Source organism: Pygocentrus nattereri, chromosome 25 (genome assembly GCF_015220715.1).
Source record: "Pygocentrus nattereri isolate fPygNat1 chromosome 25, fPygNat1.pri, whole genome shotgun sequence".
Lineage (NCBI taxonomy): Eukaryota > Metazoa > Chordata > Actinopteri > Characiformes > Serrasalmidae > Pygocentrus > Pygocentrus nattereri.
Window position 1 is genome coordinate 29,041,696 of NC_051235.1, and position 12,568 is coordinate 29,054,263.

Genomic DNA, 12,568 nt, shown 5'->3' on the forward strand with positions numbered 1-12,568 from the left:
TGCAGCCTTGAACAATAAAGCGCACATAACAGGTAAACTTGTTAAACTAACATCCACAACTTCATTTACGAACATTAACCGCTTTCAAGGCCACCCAGGAGGATAAGCGGTTTAGATCATGTGTATGTGTGGGTGTTTATGTGCACTGATCTGTAACATTAAAACGACCTCCTTGTTTCTGCCCTTAATGTCCACGTCATCAGCTCCACTGACCGTATAGTTTCACTCTGTACAGTTACAGACTGTAGTCCATCTGTTTCTCTGATACTCTGTTACCCTGTTCTTCAGTGGTCAGGACCCCCATGGACCCTCACAGAGCAGGTACTGTTTGGATGGTGGATCATTCTCAGCACTGCAGTAACACTGACATGGTGGTGGTGTGTTAGTGTGTGTTGTGCTGGTCTGAGTGGATCAGACACAGCAGTGCTACTGGAGTTTTTTTAAACACCTCAGTGTCACTGCTGGACTGAGAATAGTCCAGCCAACAGCGTCCTGTGACCACTGATGAAGGACTAGAGGATGACCAACACAAACTGTGCAGCAGCAGATGAGCTGTCGTCTCTGACTTTACATCTACAAGGCGGACTGACGAGGTAGGGGTGTCTAATAGAGTGGACAGTGAGTGGACAGTGAGTGTTTGTAGAACAAGTGTTTCTATACAGTAAGTGGACCTGATAAGATGTAATGTTATGGCTGATCTGTATATATCATCTGTGCTTGTTCTACGTAATTTGCATGTATATCTGCATCAGCTGACTGTGTGACTCTGATTGTGAACATGAGCTGGGATGTGGTGTAAACTGGCCAAACAACCTGTGGAAGCATCTAATCCCAGTGATATGAAACTGATGGATAAAGATCTCTGTGCTAAAGAAGATATATATATAAGATATATATATATATATATATATATATATATATATATATGGTGATTTTCTGGATGTGAGTGTGTTTGTTTACCCATCTCCAAGCCTCTCCTCGAGGAAGCCCAGTATTATATGTAGTTAAAAAGCAGCTCCTGGTTTGACCAATCAGTGCTCAGTAAATTGAGCTCATGATGTAATTGATGATATTAACGAGTCTCTGTGGCGGCTGTGAAGGTGTCCAGGAAAAATATGGACCCGAGAAATTCTTGTTATTTTTATTGTTTTTCTGTTTATTTGAATGATGAATACGACTTTATTCTAATGTATATTGTGATAAACTCACTGCTGAGGTCAACTTTCACACTGTACTGTACTTCGTCCACCTCTGAGGGTTCTTTTAGAGCAAGGGTTGTACGTAGAGCTATGAACACTCAAAACCTCGTTTAAATGCCTTAATTGTTTTTCTCTGTGGTGGAAAACCTTTATTTATTTTAGTTATTCAAAGAATATTTTTTAATGGCAAAGGGTTCTGCTTTGGCTCCAAGTCAGAGAACTATCTTTTTGGTACTGTATAGAATGAAGAGAATATATAAATATGATGTTCCCCAATTTCAGGGCACTACTGTTGCTCAGATTAACAGACTCATACAGCACTGTGCAAATGTCAGAGACCACCTTTCACTTATTTAATTCACTGACAAAGCAAACATTAAGCAGACATTATTCAGTTTTACAATTAGAAAAAAACTAGAAAACATCTTTATCAGAAACCAACTACTAAACAACTAACATAATATGATGTTTCAGTTTAGTGTCTCCTCTCTGTACCTTCATTACAGCTGCTATTCTTTTACCAGGAGACTCACTTCCAATTTTTCAAAGAACTCTGCAGGGGTTTTTCCACACCTCACATTTCCACAAGTTCAGCTTTAGACGTTGTTTTTTTTTGGTCCAAGGAATAACTTGATTTATGAATAACTTAGAACTTATGCTCGTGGATATATATTTTTGATTTGTCCATCTGAATCTATGTGACCAAATCATAAGGCAGATTATTCTGTAACAGCAAGACATAAATAAAAAATGTTATTTTATTTATTTATTTATTTTGTAAAATCTCCCTCAAATCAACAGAACATGTGTTTTATGATCTCCACATATCAATACATGCTTCCAATTTACTGCTGAAGGCCAAAAATCTGCGCCGCTCTTTGTGTTATTTTCTAAAAGTGATGTTTCCAGAGCAGATCACTGAAGAGACGCCGTCTGTTTATAGTTTAGAGCCCAGATTTGGGGAAAAACGGGTCGACTTTCAGTAGAAAAACAAAGTTCAGCTTCTTTTATTATAAGGGTTTAAAATGACGTCACCGTCTATTAGACTGGAGAGAAGAGCTACAGCCTCACACGACGCCCAGCTTCTGAATGGAGCTCATGGAATATGAACGTTATGAAGAACATGACCAAGTGCGTTTTGGAACCACCGGTGGTCCCAAAGAATTTAAAAGGTTAAAAATGATTGTGACTGGAAAAAAATGGCACAAATGAATTGTCTCTGATTTCACACAGTACCGTATGCAACGTTGCGCTTACAGAGCCATGACAGATCTATTACAGCAACCTGTCCAGTTTTCTCTGTTCATGTCTGAACGTTTTTCTTTGCACTGTCGTTTTAATGGGTTTGTTTTCTCTCTCTCTCACCCCCCCCCCCCCCCCCCCCGTGTTCTACCTTCTTTATAATGTGTATAAAGAGTCGATTTTGGACCATCTAATGTTTCAGCTCCGTCTTTGGTTGGTTTGGTGTCGGTTTTCAGCCTCATTGTGTTCACTGGCATTGAAACTTTAATGGTCCTCCTGTTGAGAGTCCACAGCAACTGTCTGTCACAGATGCAAATGCCACATGTGGAATCAACTCTAGACCTTTTGCTTTTTGTGCATGAAGTAATAATGCAACAACATATAAACTGGCCAAGAAACAACCGTGCAACCAACTGCCCAATTAGCGGTCAGAGTTGGGAGATATCTGTGGGTCACAGACTTGAGGCAGTAATTGAAAGGATTTGCGACTAAAGTTGTAAACATGCAAATTCTATGGAGGATTATGTTCATTTGGTTAGCAATAGTGCCGCAAAATGAGGAGACTGTATATTAAAAGGGCTGGGATTCCTATGTGGTTCAGACATTATAGATGTCTCCCAAGCTAAAGCAGATATTCTGCTTTAGTTACTTGGTTTAGGTCAAGCACAGCGGGTCAAACAACAAAGAACGGTCACTGTCACCAAACACTTAAGCACTATTCGATACAAAAAGAGCCGTTGTCGGGTTTTCAAAGGGAATCTGTCGTTGAAACGTACCCTTCTCATTTTATTGAAATAAAAAAGTTTGAAGTATTAAGCAGACATGTTAAAACATACCGATCACTCCATACAGTCTATATACAGAAAATAACCTGCCAATTCTGCATTTAATGCTTTTATGATGTCACTCAAACTTCACTTTGAACACATCCGCCTATTCAGTCTTCAGCATTTTAGTCCAGCTTTTAGACAGACATGCAAATCCACTAGCTCCACACGGTGAGAGGCAGACACCATGTATCTCAGCCCCTCTTCACAGGCTCATAACTCTGGATATGAATCCCATACAAACTCGTGATGAGATGGAATGGAAAGGAGCGAATCTACAGATTCAAAAAGTGTTTGAACTGGATTTCTGTGCCGTGTTATCACAAAGAGAGATAAATAGATATAGAAACATCAAATTTGATGCGCGGGTGAGTTCATGGACCCCAAGGAATTAAAGGAACAGTAACAAATACAAAGGATAAAGAGAGGAGAATTTTGTAGGTTATGGGCCCTTTAAAACCAGAGCCTGGCCATGGTGAGGGACACACATCTACACTCACCCTCCCAGCAGCTCGTTAGGCTTGACCGCATAATAGGAGCCCATGGGAACCTGCTTGGCGCTGACGATGCGATGCTCAAACGGGGCCGGCCGAGGCGGACAGTCGTCTGGAAAAACAATGATGATTGTGGTGAAAAACCTGCCTAAATACCCCCCCACACACCCCCCCCCCCCCCCCCACATCCCCACCCCATCCACCGCCACCAAAACCTCATTTACAGTTCACACAAACCAGTTTTCACATTCAAGTCAGGAACCTTGACAGAATGCTGTTGCAGTTTCTGTTACACACACTAGCGCACACACTGAGATTCTGTGAAATGATCCACTGACCGCTTGGAAGGGACAGCTGCTAGCAGGATGTTGCCAAGCTATTTAGTCCATCTTTCTTGCAAGTTTAGCTTCAATGGGTCTCGTGTCAGCTTTAACCTGTACTTGAACTTGTACAGTGACCATAATTTTACAATGCACTTTCATAAAAAGAGATTATTTAAGCAGATTAGCCCTTTAAACTTCAGTTCTTCAGTAATCAATACTGATTATCCAGTAATTACTATGAAGCTATTAGGCCTATGCAAAGCACCAAGTCATGAGAGAGAGGAACTAAAGTGTGGACCCACTGATGGGCCCTGTGACCGGAAGGTCGCCGGTTCGATCCCCAGGGCCGACAGTTCATGACTGAGGTGTCCTTGAGCAAGACACCTAACCCCCAACTGCTCCCCGGGCACCGTGGATAGGGCTGCCCACCGCTCCGGGAAAGTGTGCTCACTGCCCCCTAGTGTGTGTGTGTTCACTAGTGTGTATGTGATGTTTCACTTCATGGATGGGTTAAATGCGGAGGTGGAATTTCCCCGGTTGTGGGATCAAAAAAGTATCACTTAAAAACGATTAATTCCTCGGAAGCATTTCCTAATCCTGATCCTGGAGAAGCACCCACTCTCGACTGTGCCCTGACTCAACACACCTGACCCAGCTCATCAACTGATTATCAAGTCCCTCATGAGCTGGATCAGGAATGTTGATGCAGGGAATGTTTTGCGGTCTGGGAAACCTGTCGTCTGGAGCAGGATAAAGAAGCTGAAGATGAAAGGAAAATGATTCGGTTAAATTGTTTAATATCTCTACATACCCACAATACATCAGAGGTCCGGTATCAGGCTCAGAAATCTCTTTTGTTTGTGCCATGATTCACTGCCACAAACGTGCGTTATGTAAATCAGGCTGTGACAGAGCTTCTCTCACTGATCGAAAACACCCGACTCTAATTTCACCTTCAAAATATCACATACTATTCACATAGTTTTTCCACTCACAGATATGAAATAGTGCATCATTTCCCACAATAATTAAATGACCAAGTCTAATATTTCTGTCTCATTTGTTTAATTTGGTTCTCCTTGTCTACTTTTAGGACTTTTTTTATGAAAATCTGATGAAGTTTTAGGTCAAATTTAGCTGGGGCTGAACTGCCGACTATATGATACATATAAAACAGACACTTATTGGCTGGAACATGCAGCCGCTGCTGCTCTCACCTGATGTTGGAAAGTGCATTCGCTCTGTGGATTTTGATGTTCAGGTGAATGTGAACCCAAATACATTCACACCATGAAATTTTATTCAAATGTTATTTTTCACAACAAATCAGATTAATCACAACTGCCAACACAAATTAATATAATTATTAGCAGTTAGTTATTTTTATCATTTTAATGGCATTCTGTCATATTCCTTAGCCTTGCTGTGTTATAAATTCATTAGTATTGCTAGTGTGTATCAAAAAAGCCCACATACCAATGATCAGGAGCTGTGGCTCAGGTCCTTTACTGAGAATTCCTGATTGTAACTTTGTCCCTGTCTGTTGTGCAGGACTCGTCCCACTCTGTGGTGCAGGACTCGTCCCACTCGGCGCCACAGAACTCGTCCCACTCTGCGCCGCAGGACTCGTCCCACTCTGCGCTGCAGGACTCGTCCCACTCGGCGCCGCAGAACTCGTCCCACTCGGCGCCGCAGGACTCGTCCCACTCGGCGCCGCAGGACTCGTCCCACTCGGCGCTGCAGGACTCGTCCCACTCGGCGCTGCAGGACTCGTCCCACTCTGCGCTGCAGGACTCGTCCCACTCGGCGCTGCAGGACTCGTCCCACTCTGCGCTGCAGGACCCGTCCTGCTCTGTGGCACAGAACTTTCTTTGGCAGGGTCAGATTTGTTCTGGTATGTGCCAGGTTTTTCCAGAATCATGCCAGCTTCCTCTGTACTGGTTTCCTGGGTGACAGGTTCAGATTCTGGCTCACGCTCGGCCCCTTTTGGCCGTGGAGTTGCCAGAGCAACTGTCTCCTTCTGCTGCAAGCCAGCTTCCAAGTTTTCTTTGACAGGCATGTGCTGCTCGGTGAGGAGCCATGGTTCCCCAGGGACGTCTCCTTGCCTTCGCTCTGCTTCCAGCTCCTCTTGTGCAGAACAGTGCAGAGACGGTCTGTTGTTTTGTATGCCAGAAACACATCATTCAAATCAGTGATTTAACATCCTCCAACACTGTCCTCAACATGTTTAAACTAATTATAGCAAATCTAATTATTTTATATTGCTAATTAACTCTGGACAGAAGAGGAATGCTAAGGATAGTGACAATTATCACATGATAACGTTTCTCCCAGCTGATTCAAACCGACCACACAGGAAAGCCACACACCTTTAATAATGAGAGATCTTAAAAGCAAAGTTACTGAAAAACCACATTCACTTCCCTGAAGAACCTTTAAATGAATTATTCTGCGACACTTTGATTGGAAGAACCACTGTAGATTCTTTGTAAATGTGCAGTACACCTTTAATTAACATTCAACTAAATAGCCATTAAATGCAAATTAACTTCAAGTTCAGTGTGAAAGAGTTTATTAAATCTATCATGAACCCTAAACCTAAACCTAACCTTAAGCTCAAGGCAAAACCTACACCTACCTCCAACCCTAACCCTGACCATTAACCACAACGTTGAAGAACTGAACATCACCAGAAAGCTTGTTAGTGATTTAAGTATCTGTAGAGCACCAAATGGGGGACCATCCAAATAAAGCGTGACAGACGATTCTTTAAGGAACCACTTTTGGACATGAGAAGTGTGAAGAACATTTGTAAAGTTTAAAGAACCTCCACAGAAAGGTTCTATACCAATTAAGGGTTTTCTCTTAACTCTTAAAAAAGGTCCCACAGCCATTTTTTAAGCGATGCTGTAGAAGAACCACTTTCGGGTCCCTTTTGTGTGAAAAAGAGATTTATGATTTTGAAGAACCTTTTGAAGATGCAAAGAATCTCCACGTGTAAAGGTTTTAGAACAATATGAGCATTCTCCCTAGAACCTTAGTGTTGTGTGTGTGAAGGTTCTTCAAACTTTAAAAGGTTCCTCACACATTTTTAAAAACAGTTCTAAAAACCCCTAAAAAGTGGTTCTTCTACAGCATCACACAAAGAAGCCTTTTGGAACCTTTAGTTTTAAGAGTGTTAAGCTGTACTTTTGGAGTAGTTTGGAATGACACCATAAAACAACCACTTTTGGTTCCCTAAGCAACCATGTTTTTGAGTGTGAAGAACCTTTTATACGTTTTTTTTTTTTTTAATTCTCACATAGGTTCTATGCAAATTTCCAGTTCTCCCTAGAATCTTAAAATGATGTAGAGGCTCTTAACTTTAAAAAGGTTCCTCACACAGATCTCTTACATAGAATAGCTCCCTAAAGAACCATGCACTGATAAAGTTAAGATTAAGATTAAGTGACCCTTATTAGACCCACAACCCTCTACATTTAACCAATCCGTGCAGTGAAACACCACATACACACTAGTGAGCACACACACACACTAGGGGGCAGTGAGCACACTTGCCCGGAGCAGTGGGCAGCCCTATCCGCAGCACCCGGTGAGCAGTTGGGGGTTAGGTGTCTTGCTCAAGGGCACCTCAGTCACGTCCTGTTGGATCAGGGTATCAAACCAGCGGCCCTCTGGTCGCAAGGCTGGGTCCCTAACTGCCAGCCCATGTATGGCTTCATGCAAAGCCATACAAGAATGAAACTGGTCCTTTTATGGCTTTACATAAAGAACTTTTTTAGAGTGCAGCTTTGTACTCTTAAAATGAAAGGTTCCAAAGAAGCTTCTTTGGGAACGAAGCCATAAACCAAACTCAAGTGTTTTCCTAGAACTGTATGTAGCACCATCAAGGAGCCTTTATTTTTGAGAGTGTATCACACTGTCCCTCTACAGGCCATGTGTCAAAGTCAAGCCTGTGGCACAACCCTTTCTCCTCGGCTGTCACTGCAGACGGGCAGGGTCGCAGCACCAGTAGCTGTTAATGAAGCAATGCTCTTTTTATTTGAGGGTCCCATTTCAGAGGGAAGACTTCAACCACTGCCCCTGTAACTCAGTTCCAAGGGGCGAGACTCGAAAACCAGGGGTAGGGGTAAAAAAATTGGGACTGGGCCTAAATGTATGTGGGTTAAGCTGAAGGTCATGGTTCAGGACACACACAGTAAATGAGCCCAGGCTTAGAGTTCTGGCAGCCCAGACACCCTGACCTTTTGTCTGAGAACCCTTTGTTGTCCATTAGATCAAATGAATGCACAGCTCTTTCGAGCACCGCGCCTCTTCAAAGCCTTTCATTCCTGACATGAAAAGATCCAGCTTTATGATTTAGACCGCAGAATACATTCACGTTACGGAGCGGAGTGGTGCGAGCGCTGATGATGTCTTACACGATGGCGCTCACTCGTCATTTAAAAGAGCATCCTCCAAACGCTGCGGCACAATGGACGGTTCACATCCAGCGGTTTAATTACGATTTTTCTGAATGAGGGACACTGGAGGTGTTTGTGTACTAGACTACAATTACAAACTCCCACTCTGACAGTAATGTTCTGTGTGAATGGCCTTGTGTGGAGGGGTGGATACAGCGGATGTGTTAGTGTGGGTGCTCTGAGCTCATCGGTTGCTATGTTATTACAGTATGTCTTTTAATATGAAGAAAGGGTTTAATAGAGCCAGTGGGAGCGAGCAGAGCGAACAGCACAGGCCTTAGTATCATTCTTTGTAAGCTTCGCTGGCCTTTGATCCTGTAATTAGTCCTTAAACCTTCGTCCTCCTGGAACTACGGTGGCGGCAAAACTTCAAAGACGCGCAGCACTTCCAAACAATCAGAGCACAACACTGATGGAAGTGGCAATTGATGGAACTGCGCTTAGCACCCATCTAAAAGCCACTCACGGAGTCAGAGAGGCGTGTCCGGAGGTAATTGATGGTGGGGAGGATGGAAACGTGTCAGAGCTGTAGTCTTTGCTGTGTGCACTGGAGTGACTGTTGGCTGATTTGGAGGAAAGGGACTCTATTGGTCAAAAGGCTGGACTGATTTATGATACATGTGGTCAGTAGAGCATACAGCTTCATAGAAGAGCACTGAGCATTATGGAAAGCCGTGGAGCGTATGAAGTTCAGTCGCACACGAAGGTTTGCAAAAAGGCTTGAACCCTGCTGGTCAAATTCTGAGCTTTGCTGGTTTTCTAAGTGAAACTAGGTTAACGTATCTACAGAGAACTGAAACATGGTATCACGCCCTCTACAGAGGTTTAGTACATACACTCACTGGCCAGTAAAACTGCTAGTAAAAGGTTGGACACCCTTTTGCCTTCAGAACTGCTTTAATTCTTCGTGGCAGACTTTTAACAAGGTGTTGGAAACGTTCCTCAGAGATGTTGGTTGGTTATTTGAGTTCCTGTTGCCTTTCTATCGTCTGGAACCAGTCTGCCCGTTCTCCTCTCACCTCTCACATCAACAAGGCATTTTTGTCCACACAACTGACCGCTCACTGGATATTTCCTCTTTTTCGGACCGTTCTCTGTAAACCCTAGAGATGGTTGTGTGTGAAAATCCCAGCAGATCAGCAGTTTCTGAAATACTCAGACCAGCCCGTCTGGCACCAACAACCACGCCACGTTCAAAGCCCCTTAAATCCCCTTTCTTCCCCGTTCTGATGCTCGGTCTGCACTTCAGCAGGTCGTCTTGACCACCTCTACAGGCCTAAATGCAGTGAGTTGTGGCCGTGTGATTGGCTGATTAGCTATTTGTGTTAACAAGCAACTGAACAGTAGATTCTTAGTAGACACTGAACAATCAATTGCAGTTCTTGAATAATTTGTAGTAGATGTAGAAAAATTCATAGAAGATACAGAAAGTCAACGTAGTTACTAAATCATTTCTAGCCGTTACTGAGGAATTTGTAGTATTTAGGAAATAATTCATAGTATATTTACAGAACTATTTAAAGTCACTGAATAAGTTATAATAATTACATACTCATTTATAGTCGTTACTGAATTGTTTACAGTAGTTACAGATCATTAGTATCTGTCACGACTCCCTTTGGCTCTGAACTCTCTTTGGACTCTCAGAATCCCATGGGAGATCACGTGACTCCAGCCTCACTCTCCCGCTCCAACCATCGCTCCAGTTCCCCAGAGTACTGATCAGTAACACCTGTTCTTCCTTGATTAGCTTAGTTTAAAGCCTGGGCTGGTAGACAGTCTCATGGCCAGGTATTGCTTCTTTCCACAGAGCTCCTGATTGTTTATTCCTGATTGTTTATTCCTGTTCTGACCTGTTTTGCCGACTGGGTGGAGCTTTTTTAGACATGTCATGGCTTTGATATGAACTGGGCATTTCATTTATTTTATAATTTACTAAATTTTATGTAATTTTTGCACAAAAAATATATGGGATATGGAATACGGGATTCTTCTGCTGATGTTAATGCATTTACAGAAGATTAATGAATTTCCATGTATTTGCTGAGTTTATTAAAAAAAAAAAACATGACGTAGAATGATTAAAGGTGCCATTATTTTTGCACAGGCCACATTTTTATGTTTTGCTATTTTCTCCCATGTGTTAAATTCAGCAAATAAACAGCGATTTTCTTTGACGTTAAGATGCGCATTACGATGGCTCTAGGGTTCCTCACGCTCACACGTCATTTACACAAAAAGGCTCCCTGCAGAACCATGAACTGATAGGTTCTCATCATTCACTCTTTAAACAGATTTTAATGTTCGTTTCCTCCTGCCTTACTTTTTCTCCTTGCTATAAAGTGCAGTGGTTAATGCCTCTGACTTCTACGCTGCAGATTGGGGTTCAATCCCCTGCCTGGGCAAAGACCCTACACTATACCAATAAGAGTCCTTGGGCTAGACTCCTAACACTACATTCGCCTGCCTGTGTAAAATGATCAGATTGTAAGTCGCTCTGGATAAGAGTGTCTGCCAAATGACTCCTCACTTTCGCTGCCTTAAAAGAGTTTTTAGTCTGGTACGCTGGAGTCGCCCACCAGCGTTGTCAGAATTTCACACTGAGGTCCACAAGGCCTGTTGGGGGGGAAATGAATAAAACAGCGCATTGATTCAGGCTCAGAGTTTGGTGTATCAGCACTGGGCAGGCTTGTGGAAAATGTATCCAGACTAAGGAACTTTGGGGCGATGCTCAAAAGCTCAAAATCCATCAGAATTTGAGCTTGTTTTGCAGCTTTTTTGTTGTTTTGTTCATGATAATAGAGGCTACTATATTCACTGTATAGCATCTTCACTGGCCCCTTTATTAGAACTATCAAGTTTTATTCTGACCTGTTCTGATCAGTTTCTCTGAATCTCTGAATCTCTGAAACTCTAAATGTTGTGTCAGTTTCTGACTCAAAACTTGATGACGTGTATTATGGCAGGTTGAGTTCAGGATGTTGTGGGGCTCATATTGTGCTCACATAAAGATTTACATTCACGGCATTTGGCAGACGCTCTTAACCATCTTATCAAGCTGGTGTTAGGAGTCTTGCCCAAGGACTCTTATTGGTATAGCGTAGTGTAGCAGTCTACAGTGTAGAAGGCAGAGGTGTTATCCACTACACCAACCAACTGATAAAGAGTAACCAGGCTGTAATCAGACTCCAAATAATAAATCTGAATTGCACAGTGTCATTAACAAGTGTTCAGAGTGCTGGAGGCAGCGCTGGTGTGGTAGAGTTTGTGGTGCAGCTTTTTTCTAAATCCCCTCTGGGAGAGATTCCGCCGCTTCAACACTCTTGACTGAAGACATGAAGGGGCTGATTAGTATCTGATGAGCTGAACAGAGAGAGTTAGAGCAGGAGAGGACTGGAAAGCCACTTGGCACGGAGGTTCTGCAGCAGAGGGATTTGAGGAAAGCAGTTCCACACGACTGCCTTCACCCCAACAATTTAGATTCAACTCCTCACCTCTCCGGCTGGGAAACTGAGGCGTCCTGCTCGGCTGTGGGCACGCTCCGAGTCTCTGAAGGCTGAGTTTCTGGAGCTGTTTGAGGCTGAGGCTGCCTCAGAGGAGCGAAGGCCTGAACTCTGCTGGGCTCTCTGCTCTTCACCGTCACCTCCTTCATCCGACGCTGAGCTTTACCTGCGCACATCTCTGCTCCATCCGGACAGCGTGGGGCTTCCTTTGGTCCAGCTGGGAATAGACCAGCTGAGGTGGAAGAAGTCACTTCCTGCCCCTCACACCCATACAGGACTGCAGGGGGAGAGAAGACAAATCAGAGGGTCAAGACTAAATCTGCATGCATGAAAACATCAGGCAGAGGGTTTAACCCTAATTTAATTCTTCCTCACTCGCTTCATTTCATTCATATTAGCTTCATAGTAGCTAACAAATAGTTGGTAATAAATACTGAATAAATCATAGCAGGTACTGAATCATTTAGAATAAATACCTAATAATTATAGCAGATACTGAATAAATCAAAGCAGTTAC

General features: G+C 43.0%; 1 protein-coding gene across 3 annotated transcripts in view; it reads right to left on the reverse strand.

Moving 5' to 3' along the window:
* mylk3 (myosin light chain kinase 3) overlaps positions 1-12,568 on the reverse strand; it is a 73,973-nt gene that overhangs the window by 34,867 nt on the left and 26,538 nt on the right. For all 3 annotated transcript variants that reach the window (XM_017724270.2, XM_017724269.2, XM_017724268.2), the window contains exons 3-5: positions 12,043-12,328; positions 5,562-6,238; positions 3,769-3,874 (exon numbers count right to left, since the gene is read on the reverse strand). In XM_017724270.2, coding sequence (XP_017579759.1) covers positions 3,769-3,874; positions 5,562-6,238; positions 12,043-12,328 — 1,069 coding nt within the window. The remainder of the gene's footprint in view (positions 1-3,768; positions 3,875-5,561; positions 6,239-12,042; positions 12,329-12,568) is intronic.